This window comes from Bison bison, unplaced genomic scaffold (assembly GCF_000754665.1).
Source record: "Bison bison bison isolate TAMUID 2011002044 unplaced genomic scaffold, Bison_UMD1.0 scf7180017864135, whole genome shotgun sequence".
Taxonomy (NCBI): domain Eukaryota; kingdom Metazoa; phylum Chordata; class Mammalia; order Artiodactyla; family Bovidae; genus Bison; species Bison bison.
In genome coordinates, this window is record NW_011494707.1 from 5,455,436 (window position 1) to 5,483,115 (window position 27,680).

The 27,680-nt window shown below is 39.3% G+C and overlaps 1 protein-coding gene across 2 annotated transcripts in view; it reads right to left on the reverse strand.

Moving 5' to 3' along the window:
* KCNAB1 (potassium voltage-gated channel, shaker-related subfamily, beta member 1) overlaps positions 1-27,680 on the reverse strand; it is a 301,932-nt gene that overhangs the window by 60,248 nt on the left and 214,004 nt on the right. For both annotated transcript variants that reach the window (XM_010839873.1, XM_010839872.1), the window contains 4 exons: positions 26,642-26,686; positions 22,892-22,936; positions 21,043-21,086; positions 12,134-12,220 (listed from right to left, as the gene is read on the reverse strand). In XM_010839873.1, the coding sequence (XP_010838175.1) occupies positions 12,134-12,220; positions 21,043-21,086; positions 22,892-22,936; positions 26,642-26,686 (221 nt within the window). The remainder of the gene's footprint in view (positions 1-12,133; positions 12,221-21,042; positions 21,087-22,891; positions 22,937-26,641; positions 26,687-27,680) is intronic.

A 27,680-nucleotide genomic window follows, 5' to 3' on the forward strand; every position in this document is an offset into this window, starting at 1 on the left:
TTGCCATTTCCTTCTCCAATGCATGAAAGTGAAAAGTGAAAGGGAAGTCACTCAGTCATGTCCAACCCTAAGCGACCCCATGGACTGCAGCCCACCAGGCTCCGCCATCCATGGGATTATTCATTACCAAGTCTTAAAGGTACCATCATGGTGGAGAAAACTGAGACATCATCTTAACCAAGTGATCAACTTTAACATGGCCAATAATGGAAAATGACCCTCCAGGGCCCCCTGAGAAACACACTGAGATGGACCCAACATGATCTGTGTAATCTTCTTGCCAAAGATGCTTGATGTTAATCTAATCATGATAAAACAATCAGACAAATCCAGACTGAAGAGACATTCTCGAAAACAACTGGCTTACATTTTCCTTAAAAAGGTCATTGTCATCAAAGAGAAAACAAGGTGGAGGAAACATTTTAGACGAAAAAAGATTAAAAAGCCATGACAACTTAATGTAATGTGGGATTCTTAATCAAATCACAGCCTCACCTCCCTCTCAAACAACAACAAAATCCTTAAAGGAGAGTTTAGGAAATTTGAGTATGGTTTGTATAGGTAACTGCAGTGTACCAGTGTTAACGTTCTTGAGTGTGATGAGTGCATGATGCTTGTGTGGAAGAATGCCAAGTCTCAGGAGAGAGAAGAAAGTATTTATGGGTGAAAGGTCATACTGCAAGAACACAGAGAGAGCAAAATAGAGGCAAAATATAGCACAGTTGGTAAATCGAGGTGAAGACTTGGCTGTTTATTTTTTCAACCTTTCTGTAGGTTTCTAATTTCTTAAAACATCAGGGAAAGAAAAAGTTGTGGAGTCAGCTCTTGTCTTTTTCCTTTGCAAGTACAGAAATGGAGATTTGAATCTCTGAAATTTTGTTGTGTCTCGATGTCTGGTTGAAACTTCAGGTATGACATCTTACTACATGTGTACACACACATGTAACAGTGATAATCTCAAAATATTTGTACAGATGTTACAAATTACAATTGATCAAACATTTCCACTTATATTATCACCACAACAAACTTGGAAGTAGCTAGACAAGGTACTGTTTTTATTCTTCCCATTTTCCAAATGAAAAACTGAGCAGCAGAAACTCTGAGCAGCTCAAGCAAGTTCACACACCTAAGACTAGTATCCTCATCCTCTGATTGCAGATCCCGTATGTTTTCACTACACGTATTCAACACCCGGGAGGGCTTTAAAAAAAGCCATTGAGTCTCTCATTACTTCATTTTTACGGAAAGTAAGAGAGAGACTTAAGGGGATTTGTTTATCCCCATTGTCTGAGAATTCCAGATGAGCAATGACACAGGAGCTCATTCAGCTCACTGAATCCGCATGCTAGTAAACCCTGATCAAGACTGTTTTGACAGGAAGCTTAAACCCACAGCCCCGCCTATCTGGGCTGAAGAGCTGGACAATGCTAGCCTCAGAGTCCTATACCATGTGACTACAAATCAGCTCCAGCACCATGAGAAGCTTGTAGAGATGAATGCCCCTGAGATTGAGGCAACATCCCCTCCGAATGTGGAGGTGACTCCTGTCACAACTCCAGCAACTTTCAGGGAGATGACAGCTCACACAGAAGGAAGCTCACATGAGTCACAAACCCACAGCCCCAGAATACTAAGCAGTTCTCTTTCCACCTGACAGCTGGGGTGAGCAGAAGCTGTCTCCACTCTCTATTTTTTCTTAACTAAAAACAACTTAAGGGGGAAAACAAAAACCAAAAGATCACCCTTTCTGAGCTTGGTGGAGACCACATATTTGTGGTGAGGAGGTAGAACGGGCCTCCAGACACGTGGCCCACATTGTTTCTCCTTTTGTGTCTTACTAATGAGAGCAGTTGTATCTGCCTTCACTGTCGACTGAAGATGTGAGGAAAGGGGAAAAAGGGAAAGAGAATAGAGGAAGTAGGTAAACTGCATAGAATATCACCAGGATCCTCCTTTGCAACAGGCCTTTATTAAATGTGGTTGGGAGTATCTGGCTTCCCAAGAAAGCACAAGATACACCCTTCAGTTCAGTTCAGTTCACCGCTCAGTCATGTCCGACTCTTTGCGACCCCATGAACGGTAGCACGCCAGGCCTCCCTGTCCATCACCAACTCCAGGAGTTCACTCAAACTCACATCCATCGAGTCGGTGATGCTATCCAGCCATCTCATCCTCTGTTGTCCCCTTTTCCTCCTGCCCCCCAATCCCTCCCAGCATCAGAGTCTTTTCCAATGAGTCAACTCTTCACATGAGGTGGCCAAAGTACTGGAGTTTCAGCTTTAGCATCATTCCTTCCAAAGAACACCCAGGGCTGATCTCCTTCAGAATGGACTGGTTGGATCTCCTTGCAGTCCAAGGACTCTCAAGAGTCTTCTCCAACACGACAATTCAAAAGCAAGAATTCTTCAGTGCTCAGCTTTCTTCACAGTCCAACTCTCACATCCATACATGGACTGGAATGGGTGAATTTAACTCAGATGACCATTATATCTACTACTGCAGGCAGGAATCCCTCAGAAGAAATGGAGTAGCCATCATGGTCAACGAAAGAGTCCAAAATGCAGTACTTGGATGCAATCTCAAAAACAACAGAATGATCTCTGTTCATTTCCAAGGCAAACCATTCAATATCACAGTAATCCAAGTCTATGCCCCAACCAGTAATGCTGAAGAAGCTGAAGTTGAACAGTTCTATGACGACCTACAAGACCTTTTAGAACTAACACCCAAAAAAGATGTCCTTTTCATTATAGGCGACTGGAATGCAAAAGTAGGAAGTCAAGAAACACCTGGAGTAACAGGCAAATTTGGCCTTGGAATACGGAATGAAGCAGGGCAAAGGCTAATAGAGTTTTGCCAAGAGAACACACTGGTCATAGCAAACACCCTCTTCCAACAACACAAGAGAAGACTCTACACATGGACATCACCAGATGGTCAACACTGAAATTAGATTGATTATATTCTTTGCAGCCAAAGATGGAGAAGCTCTATAGAGTCAGCAAAAACAAGACCAGGAGCTGACTATGGCTCCAATAATGAGCTCCTTATTGCCAAATTCAGACTTAAATTGAAGAAAGTAGGGAAAACCACTAGACCATTCAGGTATGACCTAAATCAAATCCCTTATGATTATACAGTGGAAGTGAGAAATAGATTTAAGGGCCTAGATCTGATAGATAGAGTGCCTGATGAACTACGAAATGAGGTTCGTGACATTGTACAGGAGACAGGGATCAAGACCATCCCCATGGGAAAAGATACACCCTTAAATGATTACAAATTATTATTGGGAATATAGTTTCCTTTAAAGCCAGCTTGTCACGTCTTTTCTGCAGCCTTGGCAATCTTAACTTCTCAGTATCAGTATGTTCTAAAACTCCTGCTCTCTCTATGGGATCTATTTGGAAAATGAAAACTTGTTAACCAGGGCTCTGCTCTTGATAGATGGATACCACAGTGATCCATGGTCCAAACTCTGGAAATTTTTCCAGTTGCCCTAGAAATTTACTCTGCAAATCTGAGACAGCATGCCAACAACTAGGGGTGGGGAACTCCATCATGTCTGTAATGTGCCTTTTCTGTGTTACTTAAGATTATTCAGTTCTGCTCAAGAAAGTAAGAAATGTAGAGAAGATAAATGATACTGGGTACAGAAACAAGGAGCTTGTGAGAAAGGCAGAATTAACATCATGTTTATAGTAAGACAAAGTGGATTAATAATCTCTGAGTCATGGGGGCCATGGACATAGGAGACAATGTGTGTACTGAGCATTGAGGAAAGGATTATATTCGCAATACATCCATTTGCCTATGGCATGAAACAGTCAAGATACACTAAATATACGTGAACCGTATGAAGACTTAAAAGTATTTTTTTGTATGATTTTTATTGTTAAATGTATTCTCAAATCAGTCACTCACTGGTGATCCCATTCTGGCCTCAAATATCCTCAAAAATGCAGAGTCCACAGCTGCACATCAAGCTAATTAGTGAGCTGCAGTTAATGGTCAGGTAGATTTGTGCTTGAGTCTTTCCAATACGGCAAGTGTGCTATTGACCCAGGCACCTTCTGTCTGCCAGTGCAGATATTCAAAAACTGTCAACTGAACAAATGAGTGGATCCTATTATTGAGTTTTTTCTAGATACACTTTTGAAAATAAAACCACAGGCTCAAGATGACCTTTTGACTGAATAAATTAACCCTGGAAAATCTATAATTGAATAATTTTAAAGGGCCTGGAGGATCTCAGAACAAAATTTCAAGGAGAAAAAATGAGCTAGAAGAAGATTCCATTGCTAACTGTGTACCTTGTTTCTACATGGCCTCACCACAGACCCTGGTTGATGTTGCATCGTGGCCATCTTCACTGGATTTTCATCACATTGTAATTTTAGGGTCTTAGTCGTCTCCTATGCTCACCTCTGAGAGAGATCCAGAGAAAGGGGAATTTTATATGTATGTGTGTTGTACGGGGCATTCTAGAAATGGGGCTTATGTTTCTTTCCCCTACTGTGAGTGAGGTGCTGTATGCACACTGTTAACTCCTTCAGAAATCACTGTATGTGTTACCTGCATTTTCAGATGAGGAGACTGAGCTTCAGTGAGGGTAGTAACTTGTCCTAGGTATACATAGGTAGCAAAGCCAGAATTTAATGCTGTGTCCATCTAATGTCCCCCAGATCATTTTACAGAAATATTGTCCTAAAGAGAAGGAAGCTTACAATGGTAGAAACATGAGATTTTTCTAAAACAACAACAACAAAAAAAAAAAAACACAGGCAAACACCAGACACTGGAAGAACATTGCAACCATTTCCGAATGCTATTTCTTAGAATGACTGAAAATAATTTCTTTTTTAATGACATGACTTGGTATTCTGTAAAGGATAAAACATCAGATGAATATGTCTAAAGTAGCAGTAAAACTTTTGGTGAATTCACAGTTAAAATGGAAATAAACCTGATTTAGTAAACTTGGAACACTTTTTTTTTTTTTTAAACCATGGGCGTGGTAGGGTTTGGCTCATCCTCTTGGATAGGAAAATCATTTTATCCAAATTAATTTCTTGAAAATTCAGCTGTCCCAGCCTTTCAAGCCAGGAGGTTATATGGATCTGATCAACACCAGAGGTCTCAGAGTATCCTGGCCAGGGTCATAAGTGAAATGGGTTAGATAATTTTAATATCTGATATAATAATCCTCAGGGGCAACTGAACTGCCCAAGATTCATCCCTCCATTCATTTCTGCTCATTTAGGCATCAAGCAGATTTCTGGAGAGAGATCTGGCATCTGGATGCTGCCGTTAAGGCAGATGAGGAGAAATGGACTGTAACAGTGTCCTGGGACTCTCTGCCAGCAATCTGTCCTTAATATCACCCTGAAATATGCTGAACCAGATCAAGTACCAGAATATTCACAGATGTTAGGAAGCCAAAATAGGCTTTCAGGGAAAAAAATGAAGGTGTATCTGTTTAACTTTAGTTTCATTCAGCTTCATTCATTCACTAAAATGACTTGTTCACTCATCCATCTAATCATCCATCCATGCACCCATCCAGACAACAAATTTTTATTGAGCACTTATTATGTGTCTCGTGTTCTGCTAGACTTGAACTAAAGTTTAAAGACCTGTGTGGTGCAATAGTAGCCACTAGCTACATGTAGTTATTGAGTACTTGAAATGTGGCTGGCCCAAATTAAGATGTGCTATAAGCGGGCATGGAACAATGGACTGATTCCAAATCCAGAAAGGAGTATTTCAAGGCTGTATATTGTCACCCTGCTTATTTAACTCAAATGCAGAACACATCATGTGAAATGCTGGGCTGGATGAAGCACAAGCTGGATTCAAGTTTGCTGGGAGAAATATCAATAACCTCAGATATGCAGATGATACCACTCTAATGGAAGAAAGTGAAGATGAATTAAAGAGCCTCTTGATGAAGGTGAGAGAGTAGAAAAGTTGGCTTAAAACTCAGCATTCAAAAAACGAAGATCATGGCATCTGGTCCCATCATTTCATGGCAAACAGATGGGGAAAAAATGGAAACAGTGACAGACTTTATTTTCTTGGGCTCCAAAATCAGTGCAGATGGTGACTGCAGCCATGAAATTAAAAGATGTTTGCTCCTTGAAAGAAAAGCTATGACCAACCTAGACGGCATATTCAAAAGCAGAGACATTTCTTTGCTCACAAAGGTCTGTCTAGTCAAAGCTATGGTTTTTCCAATAGTCATGTATGGATGTGAGATTTGGACCATAAAGAAGGCTTAGCACTGAAGAATTGATGCTTTTGAACTGTGGTGTTGGAGAAGATTCTTGAGAGTCCCTTGGACAGCAAGGAAATCAAACCAGTTAATCCTAAAGGAAATCAACCCTAAACATTCACTGGAAGGACTGATGCTGAAGCTCTAATACTTTGACCACCTGATGTGAAGAGCCGACTCATTGGAAAAGACCCTGATGCTGGGAAAGACTGAGAGCAGGAGGAAAAGGGGGTGACAGAGGATGAGATGGTTGGATGGAATCACTGACTCAGTGGACAGGAGTTTGAGCAAACTCTGGGAGACAGTGGAGGATAGGGAAGCCTGGCATGCTGCAGTCCATGGGGCTTTGAAGAGTCAGGCATGACTTAGTGACTGAACAACAAAATAAATATGAAGTACATAACAGATTTCAAACACTTATTATGAAAAAAAAGTAAAATATCCCCTCAAAAATTTTATATTGATTATATGTTAAAAAACTTTAATATATTGGCTTAAATTAAAATATATTTTATAATTAATCTCATGTTTCTTTTTATCTTTAAAATGTAAGTAATAGAATTGAAAGTACATATATGGCTTTCAAAATATGTCTATGGAACAGCACTCTTATAGAATATTTGCAGATTTCTTCCTGCTATTATGCTTTTGGGGGGACACATATAGGGTGTTTTTCAGGGAAGACAGTAAAATATAAAGGCAGAAGGTACTATCCATGGTGGTTAGATAATACTTATAGGTCTGTATGTGTGTGCTCAGTTGCTCAGTCGTGTCTGACTCTTAGAGACCCCATAGACTGTAGCCCACCAGACTCCTCTGTCTATGTAATTTTCCAGGCAAGAATCCTAGAGTGGGTTGCCATCTCCTACCTCAGGGGATCTTCCCAACCCAGGGATCAAACCTGCGTCTCTTGAGTCTCCTTCATTGGCAGGCGAAATCTTTACCACTGTGCCACTTGAGAAGCCCCATTTCTAGGCTTGGTGAGGGGAGCCATTAAATTTTTGTTCTGAAAACTTTACTTTGGATGCTAAAAATCCAGGTCCAATGCTCTGGAACTGAAAAAGTATAGACAATTTGGGATGCTGAAATGTTTGCAGCTCTGGTATTTCCTGTGCTGTCATTGGATGGATGTCCTAGTTCCCTGAATAGCAGTAGATTCCTGCTGGCACATGGTGACGGTAAAAAAGATGGTATTGAAAGAAGCAAATTCTTATGGGATAGGTTGTTTGACATGATGATGTTATGGGAATTAAGCAATGCTAACTTTGATCTTGTCCTTCTTTTTTGAAATAAGACATCTGGGTTGTTTTATGTCTGCGTTGACCTACTAGCAGGAAAACAAATAAATAATTTGAACTGTAATTAGGTTGGGAATAACATCTAATGACTTAGGGAGTTTGTAAGATTAACTAGTTTTGGCAAAAAATGCTAAATAAATAAAAGTTAGAGGGCTCAATTCCAAGCATTTTTAAAAATAAAAATTTAATTAAAATGTAATTTAATTTAAAACATCATAATATTCTTAGACCAATGAATTTAGTGGCTTTTCTTCTTTCAAAAAGCTATGTAAACTAAAATGGGTCCCTTCTTTTTTCTATTATTCACAAGTGGTACATGGTTTATAAGTTCCTTTCATGACCACAATCATGCTCAGTCACCTCATCCCTAGAGCAATAGGAAGAGTATGGATGAGTAGTCTGGCTGTTAGGAATGACTGAAAACCACACCGAAAAACTCCTCGTGCAGGTCCCCAGGCACACAAGTGCTCTGTGTCCATCCATGTCCAACATGATTCATGATGGAATTAACTTTCTCTTGCCTAATGAGCTTAAGAGAAGATTTTGAAATATACTTGGGGGATTTACAGAAGTGAGAGACTTAAAAATATGAATATCATGACACTCAATGACCTGTCAGTGACTACTGGGAAGAACACAGCAGCATAAGAAAGAAGAAATGGGACATGGGGGTGATTTTTTCTGGTATTGGAAAATATGCTATCAACACCAGATATTATAAGAGACAGATGGCATGGCAGATGCTCTGGAAAAACAATGACTTACTACTAGGTGAACCAGAAAAAAATAAACAAGAAGGACAGAGGGAAAAGTACATAAGTTCCCCTCTGTTGTCAAGAACATCTTCCCATAGCTGTAAAATGTTTAATTGCATTCCACAGGGTTGCACATTACAAAGGCAATCTCACCCCCGTCTCCTCTGATTGCACTTTTGGAGTTTATGGCCATTCTTTTGAGAGGACTCATTTTTGTCTACTGGATTTCTAAGGAAGAAAGGGAGGCAACATCTAATTTGATCCATAATGCTAAAATATTATGAGAATGCTACTGCTAATTTTTCTCTGGCTCAGTTGCTTCCATCTGATATGCAGAACCTAGATGAAACTCACATAAGTTTATTCTAGAAATGTTCCCACTTAATATCCTTTCATAGTTGCAAACCAGGTGAATGGGGTTGGCACTTTAATAAATTTAAATCCAAGTTGTTTAAAATGAGTCTTAGAAAGCTGGTATGGGTTCTCTTGTTGGTTCCCCAGAATTTAATATAGGTTCCTTGGCAAAATTATAAGTTAGGGTGTGTTATGGGTCTATGAAATTGACAAGGAATGGTTGAAACCAATAAAGATTATCTACAAATGCTAAGGGTTTACTGTGAAGCACACATATAGAGAATAGTGCCAACATATATAGATTTAATATACAAAAATTCAGCAATATGCACTTGGAAACCATTGTTCTGTCACTTATATTAGACAGAAATGGATGCAACTGAGCCTAAAATTGCCAATGTGAGTTGCTAAAATAAGAAAAGTATGTGAATAATATTAAAGCCATTGCCAAAAGGAAAAAAAAAAAGGGAAAGTATCTAGTGATGATTTTGTCACTATATTTGGAGATGAAATTGAATAACTAAAGGCTATCGAGTAACACTGACTAACAAATAACTACTATAGCTACCATAGGGTTTTCAAGGGTAATTTTGATTATATGTAACATTTACTTTTCTGTATTGTTTTCAGAAACCGTAATAGGCTTCCTAAGGTAGACCGCATTGTACACATACAATTTTCACTAATACACATATACATATGATTTACAAAATCATTGCAAAAATGAAACTTAATAACAACATGGAGTTCAGACATAGCTTAGACATCCTTTTTTTTTTTTTTTCCATTTTAGAGGAGAAAATGCACCCAAGATCACCTGGCAATCCCTGTCTCTTCTATTCCTTATTTTCTTCTTTTTATTCTATTTCTTCTCTCAGTTGCCCAGATCAGTCCTTTCCTCTGTTACAGTTAAGTAGGAAAGGCTGAATGTGGAGAATGAGTTTCTAGAGACTAATATCAAACTAGCCCTTCCATCTGGCTCACCTTGGAACGAATGAGTATACTGTTTAAGGATACACACTTTCTACAAAGCTAGGGAGACATCACAGGGAAGCTATTTCAATCTGGAACGAGTCCTACATGGAGACTTGCCCACAGCGTGTCCCTGCTAAGTCCTCCCAGAGGAATAAGCCCTGGGTCTGATGCACCAGCCAGGAGTGGATCTCCCTTTGGTGGGGGTGGGGAGAGCAGGCTATATTCCAGCATAAAGTGGCTGGTTGCCACAGAGCTATGAAATGCCATGTTCCTTGACCCTATCAACAAGCACAAAACTCTATTTGACACCCTTTGTTAGACTTCCAGACTTGGACAATAACTCATGATAAAACAGCTTCTATTCTGCTTTGTGGAATTTTCTGTAAGAAACTCAGATAAAATATAAATATTTCCTGATTCCAGCAGAGGCTGGATAATGCTGCAGTTATACATTCTATCAGGTAGCAATCTGTTTTTGTTTTTTTTTTTAATGTTTTGAAGCTCCCTTCCAATAATGTCAACACATAATCTGTGTTTATACAAGAGACACCATTATCTTATTAGTATCACATAGTTTGTCTCCTAATTGAGAATATCCTCCTTCTGTAGGTATATAATGCAGATTATAATGTTTTCTGTTTCAGAGACTTATACTTTATATCCCTCAGATTAAAGATTTATACTTTATATCCCTCAGATTAAAGATAATGGTAGAATGGGCAGAATGAGCCAAAAAAAAAAAATGCTAAAAAAATCCCAGATGTTCCTCTGTCCTGTACATAGCATAATTGCAAAGGACATTTTTCCTAAGAAGAAAATAGTTCACTAGACACTTAAAATGGGAAGTAATTTCAGTCTTTAAGAGCTGCCACTAAATGGCATCTTACTTGACAATTGTGCTCGCACGATAGCATCAGTGCTGTGTTTTAATGTAGCATTAAGAATGCTGTGGCATCATACTATCCTTGCAATACCTACTTCTTACATAAATAAAATGCTTATGATTCACTTTATCAAACACCTATTCTTGGCTTTGACAAAAATATGCATTTTATGTCATTTCCATGGATAATTTCTTATTATGAATTTCCAACACTGATCTTGCTTTATATAAAACTTCTAATTTACTCAAATCACAAAAGCAGAAAACTCTAGCAAAAAATAAGATATATAAATATATATTTTAACCATTTACCTGTGGTCGAGAAAGAGATAAATGATAAGGAAAAAAAGTTTCCATAACTTTTTTTTTTTCAGAAATTCAACCTATAGAAACATTTATATATACTTCAATCATTTACAGCTTCCATAACTTCTATAATCCTCTAGCAAGAACAAACTTTTACAGAACCTGACTTATTACAAGATCCAGAACTACTTTTTGAATCATCAAAATTAAATTTACCTTTAATGTAATTTTACGTTATGTTCTAATTCATTAAAAATGTATAAATCCATGTCATATAGTAAGCCTTGAATAATCAAAGTATTATTTTTTCCCTTCTTTTCCCCAAATATCTTCATTCTCATTTACCTCAGGTATGTGAAAATTCATGTGAGCATAAATCTCAATTAACTAGAACCTTCTTTTAAATTTTTCCTTCCAAACTATCTTCTTTTCTCAATTGGTCCCATAAATAAACACAAATTGAAGAAAACCTGGTTTTAGGAACATACTGAAAGCTTTCACAGGGAGATGCTTAAATTGTCTTCAAACAGTCGTAACAGAAAGGGGATAAAATACTGCAGCTCCTTGAGACTCAAAAACCAGATTGCAACGAAGAGTCTCATTTTGAAATAGTCACTCCTATAAAGTCTCTGCTCACAGTAGCACTTAGCACTTATCATCACAGATTGGAAACTAATCAGACCTAGAGTCATTATAAAATAAGAAGAGCCTCAGAGAACTCCAAAATAATGATGGCTGGGTTATAAATTCCCCTTCCAATTATGTTTATTGTTTTAGTTGATGGAAGCACACAAGTGAAACAAACCTGGAGAAAATGAGCACCATAATGGCAGGAGCCACACTCCAGGGAGGGCTTCCCTGGTGGCTCAGATGGTAAAGAGTCTGCCTGCAATGCAGGAGACCTGGGTTCTATCACTGGGTTAGAAAGATCCCCTGGATAAGGGAATGGCAACCACTCTAGTATTCTTGCCTAGAGAATTTAATGGAGAGAAGAGCCTGGTGAGCTACAGTCCGTGGGGGTCACAAACAGTCAGACATAACTCAGCTACTAACACACACACACACACTCCCAGTGCCTGCAGATGCTTAAAAATTAATCAAGACACAGGATACAGAGCACTAACTTTGCGGGTAAATATGAAACTGAAAGATCGACTGGAAAGGTTTTTATTTTTCACATTCGATCAAATAAGTCTGAATATATTTCATTTCCTACCGTGAGTGGAATAAGTCATCAAGCTAGAATCAATAGCTCTAGGGTCTTTTATTAAATTTCTTCACTCACCTTCCATGGGGGTGTTACTGTCCGGTCGATTTGCAAAAACTACATCCACATACTCGAGCTGCAGCCTCTGGAGAGAGCCCTTAAGTCCTGGGAACAGAAGCAGGAAAAATCTCAGAAAGTCTAAACATGAGCACTATTACAAATTGCTGAAGTTTGCTTTCCTTCAAGAATTTACTTTAAAAAAAGCATTGGATTAGTTTCAAAAAGTCATTGAATACAGTGATGTGTTCATTGGCCCCTAGAACCCTTTAAAAATATATCAAGGATTGACATTGTCCCCAGCAAAGAAAAGCCTTAGAACTTTCTCAGCAGTTCTAGTGCTCACTGGAAATCCACACTTGGTAATGACCTTTCACAGTGGCTCCTGTGTGGCTGAACCTAGAAGCAAAGTTTAGGACAAAAAGCAGCCTAAAAGTTTAACTTCTTTCTTTTTGAAAAATGCAAGTTAATGTCACGTTTTGAATTACTTAATGGGCTTATAGTGTGATGGAGATATATTTATTGCACATCCAAAACATAAAAATTGTGTAAATCACAAATAAATGATTGACAATCTCATCTTAATGTACACATGGGTTTTAACAGAAATAAAAGGGTTGGCAAATGAAGGTTTCACTCAACATTTTACTAATTGAAACAAAGTTTGGAGAACCTTAAATATAGCTGAGTCCTACCATTTCTATTTTGAGAAGGAACAAAACCACTGGAAGCTCTAAAGATTTAAGGGATAATATAAAGGAGAGAGATAGAATTTTAAAACAAGTCAAACCAATAATCTATGTCTTAACTCTAACCACTGAGTCACATTACTATGATTACTTAGAAAAAAAAATTTAATTTCAGTAAAATTAATACTTCCCTGAAATAGGATGTATTATATACAATATTATGCAACCAAAAGGATGACAGTGTTCAAGAATTACTTTATCTCATTTCTAAGAGGCACAGCACTTCCTTATCAGCCTATTTAATTCCACAGGAAGACTGGAGGTTTTTCTCTTTTTATTATAGGCATAAAATTAATTGCATGTTAAATGAGGCTCTTATAAATTTAAATCTGGCTCATTTAAATTTGATTTTTCAAACTGGTTTATTGGCCAGCCACAATTACTTTTCTGACAGGAAAATGGAGTGCTTGAATCCAGTTCCGGAAATATTTTTTCATTCATTGAGAAAGGATTGATTGTCTGTGATGGTAGCTTGTTAAGAGAAGCACTGATGAAGAGATAGGGAAAGACAGGTATTGTAAGGTAAGGTCTAATGCCTATCCTTAAAAACTATGGTGACCTTCATGCTCGGGGTATTACCAGCTATCTCAATGGGCATCTATAATTAAATTTACCTTAAAAAGCATTATGATATGAACCCCCTCTGGAACCAGTTGTATGTATGGAGGAAGTAAGGAGAGGAAAAGATAACCAAGCAAACAACCCACCACGTTCCTCTGTCCATGAGATTCTCCAAGCAAAAATACTGGAGTGGGTTGCCATGCCCTCCTCCAGGGGATCTTCCAACCCAGGGATCGAACCCAGGTCTCTTACGTCTCCTGCATTGGCAGGCAGGTTCTTTACACTAGTGCCACCCGGGAAGCCCAAATAACAGGGTATCCCAAGGTCTGAAAGCTTGGAAATCTATACTCGAGCATGTGATCCCACTTGCTATCCCACAGAGTTATTTGACTTTTTTGTGTGTGACTCGGTTCTCTAATCTGTAGTGGAGACAACAATACTTATGACTTTCAGAATCACCGCTCCAGAGAGCAAATAAAATCAGTTGGCAAGCACTTGGTAGACATAACAGTCTATGGAAGTGAGGTAATTATAACAGTGGTGCTCACATCTGGAAAGGTTCAGGATGAACAGTGCCAAAGACTACACGCCAATTTTCACTGGACCTCCTTGTTTGAAAAGGAAGTCATTGTGACAGTTCTGGCCCATGCCTGGCACTGGAAACAAAGTTCTCCTTTCTGATGATGGTCTTCTACCCCTGTGTCTCTTCTTAATAGCTTGGCCAGGGCTAAGAGTAACTAGGAGAAAAAGCTATGACTGACTTGACCCTGTTGAAATGAGGTGTGATCAGTGATGATGTAAGTTTTTTTCTTCAGTGACCTAAACATGTACTGAGTCTCAATTTGATTCTGAAACTGTGACAGGTTTTGGGTGTTTAAAGATGGATGGATGTAGTATTTATACTTACGGAGCAAATGGTACATATTGAAAGCATTTGTTGGTATAGGTTCATTGTTCAAGGTAATAGTGTGTATCCATAAATAATGACACGGAACTTGATATGATGACAATATTCTCTGTATTCAGTCATTCCTCATTCCTCAGTTCTTTCTCTGGAAAGCCCTTTTTTCTTATTTTTTAATATTTAGGCCAAGAGTCAAGAGTATTCATATAAGAATATAAGAAATGCCGGGTTGCATCCTATCAGTGATCCACCAAGTCCGTACTCTGACCTTGAATTGAAGTAAAAAGAGGTTGTGTTCCTAAGAGGCACTGTCCACTCACTTTGAAAATCTTAATCACATAAAGCCTTGTAATCCATGGTATGAATTTCGGATTTACTCCACGTGAGATAGCAGAGTCTGACACGACTGAGCAACTTCACTTTCACTTTTCACTTTCATGCATTGGAGAAAGAAATGGCAACCCATTCCAGTGTTCTTGCCTGGAGAATCCCAGGGATGGGGGAGCCTGGTGGGCGTCGGTGGGGTCGCACAGAGTCGGACAGGACTGAAGCCACTTAGCAGCAGCAGAGATAGCAGAATGTTGGTGAGGGGGTAAGGCAATGAGAGTTAAGCCTGGAAAATGATGTAAGCAGATTTGTGTTCTGAACTGATACCCAGCTGCTGATAGTGACCTGTGAGGAGCCAGAGAGAAAGCAGGGAAGGAGACCAGAAGGAGGTCACTGCAGCAGACCATGCGTGGACCAGGTCAGTGAGAAGTATTCATGTTCAGGAAAAGTTGTATAGGTAGAAATAAGAGGACTCTAGGTGTGCTGAATATGGAGTGTGGAGCTGGAGGTATCAAGGACTCTTAGATTTTTGGCCTGAGAATGATGGGATTGTTAGTAAATGAAGTCACGGGAGAAATAGATTGGTGGTGGGAGCCATGTTGGGTCTGAGCAGCGCACCAGGCAACCCCACGGCGCTCTTGGCCGGTGGAGGGGCCAGTCTGGCCTTCAGAGGAGAGGTGTGCATGCAGGTGAGACACAGAGCTCGGGACCAGCTCTGGCTGGATCTGAATGACCCTGCCAATGTCTTTTAGCCCCTCTGGGCTTTAGTATTCTCATCTTTCCAAACACAAAATGGAGCTAGATGATCTTTCTGTTTCGATCCTTCATGTGACTGCAAAACAAATCAGATAGTCCTGCCTTTTTCTATTTGGATGCTTTAATCTTGTAGCTAAATTGTAGCAACATGAAGGCTTGCTAACAAGTGTCTTCTTGAGAGCCATTTAGAGTTTATCTCCAATAAACACATAGTCATGTTCTATTTCCACTGAGCAAAAATTTGTTGAGCTCTGACTTGGGGCCAAGTATTGTTTTAAGTAGGTGTGTGAAAATGCATTAACCTTGGCTCCAGAGGGGCATCCAAACGGCTAATCATAACCTAAGGACATACGTGCGCTCATGCACTGAATGTACTTGCTGAAGTGCAATTTTGTTTTCGTTTTTAAATTTTTATTTGTTTATTTCCTTTTGGCCATTCTGGGTCTTCATTGCTTCAGCCTTTCTCTGGTTGTGGCAAGCAGGTGCTGCTGTCTAGTTGCAGTGTACAGGCTTCTCTCTGCAGTGGTTTCGCTTGTTGCTGAGGACGGGCTTCGGAGCATGGGCTGAGTAATTGTGGTGCCTGGCCCAGTTGCCCCATGGCATGTGGAATCTTCCCAGACCAGGGATCAAACCCATGTTCCCCAAATTGGCAGGTGGATCCTTAGCCACTAGATGAGCAGGGAAGTCTGGGAAGGCACTTTGGACATTAGCCTGTCTCTTGGCACTAACACAGTATCTGTGGGAGTGAAAATGGAGGAGCAGGAAAAACATTTCCTGCTCTCAGGGAAATGTCTAGAAGTTAACTGGAAATTCCTCAAAAATCCACAGGAGGATAAATTATGTTATGTAAAGAAAATAGCTTTCAAGTGACTACAGTAAAAAGAAATCGAAGTTAATCTCCCTTTTAGGTTCTGAAGTTTAATAGGAACTGCATTGTTCATAAGGTGAAACAATTCAATTAAACCTATCTCACAGGCATCTATAGAAATATGCTCATTTCAGACATTAAGCAGGTTGGCAGGGTTAGAAGTGGGTCATGTGTTTACTGTGGCAAGTTTAACTTTGTAGAAATAAGGCCGTGAGCGGTTTGGAAATTCTGCAAGGCTTCTATTCAAATATGCTGTGTCATCATCTTCTACGCCTATGGCATATTTGTTTTCCTGTCAGGCTTGAAAAAAGATGTTGCCTTAAATAATGTACACTGCTTCTCCATTTAATTTTCCAGCTTCTTCTCATCAGACCTTCAGTCATGATTTGAGACATGCTTCTTAAAGAAGACTGTCCTGTACTAGAATAAGTGGCTACACCTCCCATTATGAAACATGATTATTTGGGGTGGATGATTTCAATTTACCATGAACACGGTACATCAGAAAGGAATCCTGTAGTGAATCCATTTGTTAGGAAATTTATTCTTTAATTGAAAATTATCAATCGTCTCTTTCTTAAAAAGTTCAGATTGTAGGGTTTGACATTTGCCCTTCATTAAAAAGTCTTAAGCGGAGCTTTTCAAAATATTTTTCCCCTCCTACTCCTAAAATTGTGACAATGGGTTTGTGTTTTGAATCACATAACAAAACTCTTGCTTACATTAAAGGCAAATACAGACAGACACAGCTTTTGCTTATAAAAGCAAATAAACACTTTACTTATGATTACAATTTGACTTACCAAACTATTTCCATTTTTTCATGTTAGATACTAAAGAGCTTTGATCTGCTAAATTTTAACACTGGCACAAATTTGAGTTTAATGAATGTTTGTGGAATGGCTAAATTGATAAATAGACTTTCAGAGCCTGAGTGGATCTTATGATTCCAAATGAATATAGTATAGAATATTCAAATGAATATAGAAGTATAGAATATATTCACTCCTTCCTTGTGAATCTAAGGAGAATGTTGTTTCTAACTGTATCTAAGTCAAGGACTTAGGGCTTGTTGAAAAGGTCTTTCATAGATTTTTTAAAAAACTGCATTATACCCAAATTAAGCTAATTTTATACTCTAAAAAATAACTTAGGTAGCCAAGGTCACACACGTGGCCTGAGCTCTACAAGAATTGGACTTCTGTCTCATTCTTCAAAAGTACTTCTCAAATGTAATATGCATATGAAACTCCAATCTTGAATAAGGTCACCTTCATCACAGGACAAGTCTCAGTGAACCCCGAGGATAACGATTTGTAAACCTCTTCAAAATTTATTTTGGGTCTAGAAATCTCATGTCTCTTCTTTTTTTTCCTGTAAAATTCACTCAATTCCCTAATTTCAGTCTGCCTAGAAATATCCTTTGAGCTGACTCTCCTGCACTCAAGAGTATTTTCGTCTTTGGCTGACACTGTAAACTGCAAAATAAAACCAACAGTAAGAACATTATAATGCTGCTACTGCTAAGTCGCTTCATTTGTGTCCAACTCTGTGTGACCCCATATACAGCAGCTCACCAGGCTCCCCCGTCCCTGGGATTCTCCAGGCAAGAACACTGGAGTGGGTTGCCATTTCCTTCTCCAATGCATGAAAGTGAAGTCTATTCATCATCAACCCTATTGGACTCTCTGAGCTCAGTCTCCATTGTCTCATTTGTCATTGTGCAGTCACTCAGTCATGCCCAACTCTTTGTGATCCCATGAACTGCAGCACACCAGGCTTCCCTGTCCTTCACTATCTCTCAGAGTTTGCTTACGCATGGCCATTGAGTCAGTGATACCAACCAACCATCTCATCCTCTGTCGCCCCCTTCTCCTCCTGCCCTCAGCCTTTCCCAGCATCAGGGTCTTTTCCAATGAGTCAGCTCTTCACATCAAGTGGCCAAAGTACTGGGGCTTCAGCTTCAGCATCAGTTCTTCCAATAGATATTCAGGGTTGATTTCCCTATTCTAACAGGGACCAGAAAGCCAGCCTGATGGATGATACATAACCAATGCTCTTAATCATGAAATCACCCCTCCAGCTTCTAGTTAGAATAGTACCAACAGGATTTACCTATCTCAGAATTAGATAAAAGAGGACTGTATTTCTCTATACAGGGTGAGCTTATACCTTAGGGTGAGCTCAGAAATCTTCCTTAATGGTTCTCCTTCATCCCTGCATGAATGGACCAGAAGTGAAGAACTATATAACCTTCCTCTCCCTTCTCTGTGAAGGATGGACCTTGGTCCTCATCTATACTCCTGAGCAAATAGAACCTTTCATTTTCTTCTCATAAATTTCTTTATCAACTTTCTCTTCCCTCATTTGAACATTATAATAATTAATCCCAATTCTTCTTCAATCTGAAAATTTGAAATTTTTTATTTTTTGAATCTGGGTCAGCTTGAATTTATCCATCTTGAGAGATTAGTTCCTTAAGAGAATTCCCAATGTATTTAAAGGGGGAGAAATTTTAAGGTATTTCTATTAAATTGTATGAGGCTTGAAGAAACGTGACTTAAAAAGGAGAGAAAAAGAGTTCTGAAATTATTCATACACACTGGTACATATTAAAGCAACGGAGACTGAGTGAGAAGACATTAGCACAACTTCTCTATTCTTTTTCTCATTAATTTTCTATTTCTTTGTTGATTGCTATTGTAAACCACTTTCTGAATCTCTTTTGGAATCAATTAAATCAGAAAGAAAAGAAAAACAAGAACTTTCTAGGCAGCACACTGCCACCATATCTGTTCAGCTTGGTACACTTGGATTTTTTCTTGTTGACAATCTTTGTGGTAGATGACATACATCATTGGGGCAAATACTAGAGCAGGAATGGGAACAGTTGGGGAGGAAGGCTGGGTTTGACTGTACAATGTCAAACTGGACATGTGACCTGAGAAGGGATTTTGTTTGGGTGAGGAATTTGGAAGCTTTCTCAAGAGCTAGAAAGTGGTCATTCATTGTGGCAGTTTCAGAATGTTACTTACTTAGTGTCCTTATTCATAGAAGGAACACTAGTGGGTTCATTATTAAGAATGATGATGGTGATGATGATGACAAAAATAACATTACTAAGTGCATATTATACGACAGACACTGTGCTCTATGTGAATAATCTAAGTTCAATCCCTAAATAGTAACCTTGTGAAGCAGGATATTTATAGCCCATCTTATAGTCCAAGAGATGAGCCTAAGTGAGATTAAGTAACTTGTACAAAGTACCCCAGCTCATAAATGACAAGAGTTGGAGCTTGAACCAATGTTCATCTGATTTCAAAACCCAGATGCCTACAAATATACTAAAACCAGTTAGTGATCAAAACATATATTTTTGTGCTTATAAGTAAGTGTGTACAGGTAGACAGAGAAGTCAGTATAACTACAGGGAAAAGTAAGGAAGGATATGCACTGGATTGTCAAACTATGGAGTGGGATGAGGTGAGCAAAGGGAGGAATTTATTTATTTTTATTTTTAAAGTAGTGGGATTAGAGTACATCTTACATTTTTTGGGGTGATTTTAGTATTTCATAAGTGAGATTAGTTTTAAAAAGGAGAAAAATCATTTGTCTCAATGATTAATTATGAATATAAAGGTATAAAAATCTTGAATTTTTATGAAATAGTTCATGAACTTGTGTAAAGATATTAGAAACATATGGCAGCCCCTTTAAACATTTTTTTCATTTATACTGATACATACCACAACTTGATGAACTTTATGTTAAGTGAAAGAGGCCAGTCACAAAATATTATATGACCTCATTTATATGAAATGTCCAGAACTGATAAATTCATGGAGACAAGAGTAGTTTGGTGGCTGCCTGGCCTGTGGGAGAGCGTAAGGAGGGGATAAGAGTGACTATAAGTAGGTATCAGGTTTCTTTGGGGGGATATGAAGGTGTTTTAAAATGAAAGTGTCAGGGGAGTGTAATCTCCTCGGTTTTGTCTCCTCTCAACAAAAATTTGAAGCAACGGACATTAAAGTCCTTGGTGCATCACAGCTCTCGGACAGTGTTATAGCTCCCTCAGTTTTATTTAGAAAATAAAGGAAAATACATCCTCGAGGTGTGGGGGCGTGCCAACCCAAAAGATGCGAAGAGAAAGAGAGAGAATGTGCACGAGCGCGGGAGAGAGAGAGACCCCCGGCCCTTTGGCTCCTCTTTTTATATGTTTCTTCCTCCCCCCTGGGCCTTCCCTGTGTAAATACCTGAGGGGTGTTTGTCCCACCTAAGGTCCTCACTCTGGTCCTCGACCTTCCTTTGTTCTATTTTCGAGGGCTTTTCCCTTCCTTGTCTTTTAGCCACCGCCATTCTGGACTCCTGTTTCCTATTCTAACTACCTACCAGAAGCATGGTGATGACTGCATGCTCTGTAAATATTCTCAGAGCCAATGAGTTGTACATTTGAAATGGGTAAACTTTTATGATATATAAATTATAGCTCAATAAAGCACAGTAAGAAACCTCATGGAAGTGCTTTATTAATGTTAGTATAGTTGTAAAGAAGAATGCCAGAACATCCAGTCATTCGCTTTTGCGTTTTCATTCTCCCCTGTATATTATTACTTCACCTCTCAGGAAGAAACATATGGTTGATTGTTGTTCTTCTCATAGAGAAACTTCTTCCCCTTCCAATGTGTTTTGAACTTATTTGGTTGATACCTTTCTTGAATTGGCAACCCACGAATGAAAATAAAATGGAAGCAGCAGTACTCACCTTCAATAATATGTTTTCTTGACAACCCTCTTTCTGTTTCAGCTCTGAGAAGAAAAAGAAGCAAATGACTTTGAGTGGGGTGTGCTTTTTTAAAAACTGCTCTTTCAAAAGTGCAGAAGAATAATCATTCTTGACTGAATTGTTAATGCTATTCCCTTTTCTTGGCAAGTCTGTACCACGGCAGGTTGGAGAGAGAAGACTGGTGGGCAGTATATCGAGAGGCTTTGGAGACCTCCAGAGATGAATTAACCATCACTGTCATCATACCATGTAAAGAACAAGTCAGCCATGTATGCCTGTCCATATATAATTTGATAACTTGACAAATGGCTCAACCTTCCCACTGTGTTCTTAACCAGTCCTAAACCAAACAAAAACAAAAAATACGACATCAATTTGTGAGCTTACTATAAGACTGTTAGGCTACTGATAATATTGACTTTTCTGAAAAGGGAAGTAAATTTGAAAGTGCCCTTTGCCTTTCAGAAGAAAACGAACAGCTGTTTTCTTTTAAAATGTGATGTACCGAGTCTTCTTTAAATTAGTTTCCTAACAAGAAAAAAAACCTTTAAGACTTTTTCCTGCCAAGACCATTTTCAAACTCTAGACAATTAGAAAGAAATGTGATCCTTGAGTTTTAAAGTATTGATGAATTATTTCTTTAACATCAATACCTTTGGCAACCCCTTTTTAAAACACAGTAGTCTATCATTCACTTTTGGTGATTTTATATCTTTTAAGTATATTAGATAATATTGCATGTAGTACTCCACTACATACTGGTTCTTGCAGATTGTCATATTTCCTGTTTATTTCTAAATTATAGGCAAGGTTTTCAGTTCCACGGCAAAAGCACCAAGCAATGGCCCCATGAATCAGAGTACACACAATGCAAACCTACATTTCTTATAGGTACCGTTGGTTTTATTTTTTAATAGGCTACAATAGAGATAAAAATCTAAAATCCATGTTTCTATCTTCATATTCATCATAAACAAGCTCAAAAACAACAATAAAATATGAGTGTGTGTTTTCATTAGAAGATTCCCCTTCAATTTTATCTTTAACTGTTCCTTATGAATTATAGGTAAGTAAATAAGGTTTTGTTTGTTTGTACTTGTCTTCTTTTTTTGCTGTGACTCCATGAAAATCTTTGAGATTTCCATGAAAAGTATATGAAATAGCCTGCTATTTTCTCACATGTTTGTCAAAGAGGCCAATCTTCTAAGACCTGCTGAATAATGTAAGCACCAGTTCAAACACCGGTAGGCCCATCAGAAGCCAATTCAACTTGTGAAATTTTTCTGTATCCCACAACAGGGAGAGGACCACTCTTTCATTTAACCTGACAGAAAGTGATACAGGCAGCTTCCTGTTATTCTTCGATGAGATAGTCCTTTTGATCAGCATTTTCAGAGCCCTCTGCAGAAATGATCAGAGACTTACACGTGGGGCCAGGAAAGATATTTTTATCATTGCTTTCTGTAGAAGTCTGAGTTTTGGCAGATTTAAGTAGCTTTTCTTCTGTGATGCTATGTGCTTATTTTCTTTGCCTGAAATTTGAACTATTTTGGAAATGGTTCTAAGTATGAGGTTGGTATTTGAAAATCTCCATGAATCACTTAGTAACAAGTGACCACATGCTTTGCACTAAACTACTTTGAGGGTATCTTGCTAAAAATTGAATCCTAGGCTAATTGCAATTTCCTTCAAGTAAGATAAAAAAAAAACTTTCTTTCTAAACCAATTAATTTTAGTATGTTAGATGTAAAATGATTGCCTAAAATAATTAAAGCATGAACTACTAGTTGTTCCCTGTCGAGTAGAGAAGGAAAGACATTTGACTTACTTTCCACCCCAGTAGAGTTTGGTTGTTATGACCAGGCTGGACCTCCTATATGTTGAACAAACACAGAAAGAAATATTTTAAAAATTGCTGGTTATACCATTGAGTCATATTATTATTATAGCAGTAGAAATAATTTACTGTGCCTCACATTTTAAAACTGGTGAAAGGATAAATTTGTTCATTCATGTCATTGAAAGGTAAGGGCAAAGGGAAGCTGATGACTGGGGACTTGAAGTCAGATCCTAGAGAAAGAGGTCTGAAGGGAAGGAAGCTTTATCTGGAAGACCTGGGAGAGGAAAGACTATGACAACACACAGGTGACTGGGTGGTGGCAAAGCAAAGGTGAGTGGTAGGCATGGAGAGTCAGGATGGAAAGTGAGAGAGTAAGTAAAAAAAGCCTAAAGGATGGACTGCTTTCAGAGCTCAAATAGACAGCCACTAATACGCAGCCCTGGGATTTCTTTGGAAGGAATGATGCTAAAGCTGAAACTCCAGTACTTTGGCCACCTCATGCGAAGAGTTTACTCTTTGGAAAAGACTCTGATGCTGGGATGGATTGGGGGCAGGAGAAGGGGACGAAAGAGGATGAGATGGCTGGATGGCATCACTGACTCGATGGACGTGAGTCTCAGTGAACTCTGGGAGTTGGTATTGGACAGGGAGGCCTGGCGTGCTGCAGTTCATGGGGTCGCAAAGAGTCAGACACGACTGAGCGCCTGATCTGATCTGAATACTCACCAAGCATCTGATATAGTGTTGATTGATCATGAACTTTCCATACACCCCCTGCCAAAGACCATGGACCCTAGTGTCTCTGAATTATGACTCTTTCCAACCAATTGGAAAGAGTCATATAACCAATTGCCTTCACAGGAAGGTACCAACTACATGGAAATAGAATAAATTTAATCAATAAATATGAGTAAATTTTCTTCCCATTCAACTTCTTATTAATTGAAAATGTTATTTTAGGAAAACAACCCTAAAATCCTTAACTCAAACTTCCACCACTTTATTCCTAAGGGAATGAAATGTGGAAATCTTGTCAGCAAATTCATTACCTCCTCAAAACCACACCCAAGGGCAGGAAATGAAATTGCACTATTGTGATTGTGGAATATGAAATATGTCTTAAGAACTATAGTTCTATAAATTAAAATTGGGAGGTAGAGTTCAATACAATTTAATTTCTCCAGGTATATAATTCAATTGAACTGGCTGAAGGAAAAAAGGGCATTTGAGATTCAAAGGTTAAGACCAAACTTCGAGAGTATTTGAAATAAGGCGTTTATTAATTCCGTCAGCTGTAGAGTCAATGCCTGAAGCCCTTCCACATAAAAGACTAGTATGATTAATGATAACCAATGGGGAATGATGGTGACAACTCTGATAACTTGGCTGCAACAAGAAAAATGTGTAGAAAATGTCAGTAACCCCATCCTACTGAAGTCAATTCCCTGAAAAGTAATTTGAATCACTAACAGAAGGTCTACAGAGATATACATCTGGAAATTACATACCCCAAGAGGGCTGATGCACTTTCCAAGTTAATCCATCAACCTCGTGATACCTAGTATAATAGCAATCTGCCACAGGGAAGTTGGGTCTCCTTCAGCAAGTGTTCTCAGAATTTCAACAAAAAGCTCTGAATGGAATCTTATTAAAAAATGAGTGCAGCCTTCTGGATTATTCAGAGCAGTTGGCCCTGCCAAAGCCATGCATTCTACCCTTAGACCACCATAGACTTATTTTTCCCAAATTAGGCTTTCTGTAAAATGTTTGGCCTCCATGGGTGTGCATACCAATATTTATGTTCAAATACAAGAGTAGACAACAACCTGATGAATTATCATGGACTTCAGGGGGGCATCTACAGCAGCTGTTCTGAGTGGGTGAAGAATGATATTATGAGGAGTTCACATTGATAAAGCACAGCTTTCAAAATTCTTTTGTTCACCTTATCTCACTTTATCAGCACAATGCTCCGTGAACAGTTATGCCATCCATTTTACAGGTGGGTAAATTGAGGCACAGCAAAGAGAAGTAACTTGCCCTGGACAAAACAGCTAGCAAGCGGTGGTCTTGGGACAAAAAGCGAAGGATGCTAGTTGAAACCTGCTTTTGTAGCCTTCATGCTATGATGTTATGGTCTATCTTTTCAACAGCCTCAGGTGGGTGGCTGTGAACTTTCATGACCTGATATCAATATCTGTATCTTGGGGATAGCCTGAGTGTTTATTGGCAAGATTGAAAAGCATTTTGCAAAAGATGCATGTTAATCTATTTTCTACAAAAGGTATGTAAGAAATTTTGCAAAGTATGATGAGTGATGACCAAGTGTTCTGTGGATGCAGAGGGGAAGAGAGTTACTGCACCAAAGCTTCCCCTTCATCCTCAGGTGTACTCTGGCAGCCTGCACCTTGCTGTTGATTTCACTGGACATTATTGGACTCATCTCCAAAGTGTCTGTTATAGGTTGAATTTTGTCCCCCACAAAAGATATACTAAAGCCCTGTCCCCCAGTACCTCAGAATGTGAGCTTATTTGGAAACAAGACCACTGCAAATGTAATTAGTTAAATTAAGATGAGGTCATGCTGGAGTAAAGTGGGCCCTTTATCCAATATGACGAATGTTTTTATAAGACACACAAACACACAAAGGGAGAATATCATATAATGACAGAGGCAGCATTGAACAGTTGCAGCTATAATTCACAAAGGGATACAGTCCTATTTGAGCAGTGATGGATGGGTCGACATTCTGAGTGAAATGGTAACTCAGGCAAGGTGGAGGACTGGGTGGGGATGTGAATCTTTTTCCGTATTTAAGGTTGAATATAATTTTCTCTTCACACTCTTACAGTCCCTGGAGTGGGTAAAGAGAGGAAGGGAAAGGGAGCAAATAGGTCACCAAAGTTCATTTGTTCATATTTCCAGGAACTTCCGAATTTCCATTTCCACTTGTATTATAGAACTGTTATCTGTCATTTATTTGGCCATCAGCAGATCTTATACAAGAGCAGAAGTGAATTCCAACTCAACCAGTGGTCTTTGTCGGTCTTTGCCTGAGTCTGTACTCATGCTGGGAAAGAAGTGGCTACTAGGGCTGACACATGTAGTGAAACAGAGGGGGTTTGCTGCTCCCCCCCAACATTATAGCATCCCTCATTACTACTAGCTCTGCCTCTACAAGGTGATAGGATGCACTGTAAACCCTCAAGCACAGCAGAGGAGGCACTTTCTTGAATGTCCAGATAATATGGCTCCCAGCACACAGGAGAGATGCTGGCTAATTGTGCTCAAACAAGAAAGCTTTGGGATATTTATCCCAAGGGTTTCTTGGGTCATCATTTCTTTGCATCCAGAGTTGTTAATAAAATGAACAATGCACATAAATACATGTATGGAGATAATTAGCATTCTGTGGCTCCCTTCCTTCACCAGATCACCACACAGGGCAGTCAAAAACCATGAAATGCCACTTTATTTTATGCACAATTATCTCATGAACATCCTCTGCTCAACCCATGGTAATTCATTGTGATCAACGACAAGTTAATTTTTGAAGTGCAAGTAGTGATCTCGCTAATAATTACTTTCAAAGCACTGTAAATTATTTCTTTACTAAGAATTGGATTTTCTGACAGTCTTTTTGGTCACTTGTAATGCAACTTTATTTTCTCTTCTCTGGTACAAAATAGTAGCAGTCTTTTTAAAAGGCTATTAAATGAGTATGGTGAACACATTACCTCCAGCCTTTCTTCTTGATGATGCTCCCCAGAATCACTTCAGCCCTGGAGGAGAAACAGATAATGTCTCAGGATACAGTATCCTGGAAACGCAAGAGTCAATCCAAACCACCAGATCCCTTCCTTGTTTGAACTGTCAGTGCCTACATGTCCCCAAAATAGAAGCCACTCTCGGCTGGTAGCGCAGTTTCTGCTGTTTCTGCTTGTGCCTGCAGAATCCTGCTCCCGGAGCATTCCAGAAGCACCTGCCAAATCCTGACACTCTGGCAGGAGACCGCCTGTGGTCCTGATACTAGGAAGCAGTGGAGTCATTTGGCAGTTTGGCGTTTTTGAACCACTGATACTATATATAACTGTCTAGCTTGGTGGTATTCAAAGGGAGTCAAGGGTTTCTTTCTAATGGCCATGGTCTCCGATTGTGACCAGAGAAGACAGTGAGACCTCATGCTTTTCAGACAGAAAATACTGACTCCCAGGCGATCTTGCAGGGTTAAAGAACACATGTGTGGCCTTAGATGTTCAAAAGCCAGGGCTGCAGGTGCAGTGGCCTACAGAGAGAATGTCGTGGGTTCCAGTGACAAGTGTTGTCAGAAGAGCAGGATATACGAAGTCATAGGGGAGTGTCCTTCCTGCCACTGACGCTGGTCGTGGAGTGTTATACTCAAGACTCTCTCTCCATCCTGTCCCCCTCCACCTACCCCAGCTGGGACCCAAGCTTAAGGATACTAAAACTTTCTTCTAGGTTCCTCCCAGTCAGACCAACACTGTGAGAAGCAGGTGGGCTCTCAGAGGCTTTGTGAATGGAGACCTCAATGTAATCAGTGCATTGTCCATTAGCATTCTATAGAGCAAGTCATCTCTAATTGTGATTTGTCTTAGCTGAAAAGTCCCATCTTTGTTGGAGTGTAGAGCCTGGCAATAAACCCCGAGGCGGGTTAGCCGGGGAGCAGGAACCAAGGGGACGCACACTGACCGTTACCTCAGGGTTCTTTCCCCCCGTCTCTCCTGCAACCTTGCATCTCACAGTGGGAGCCGATCT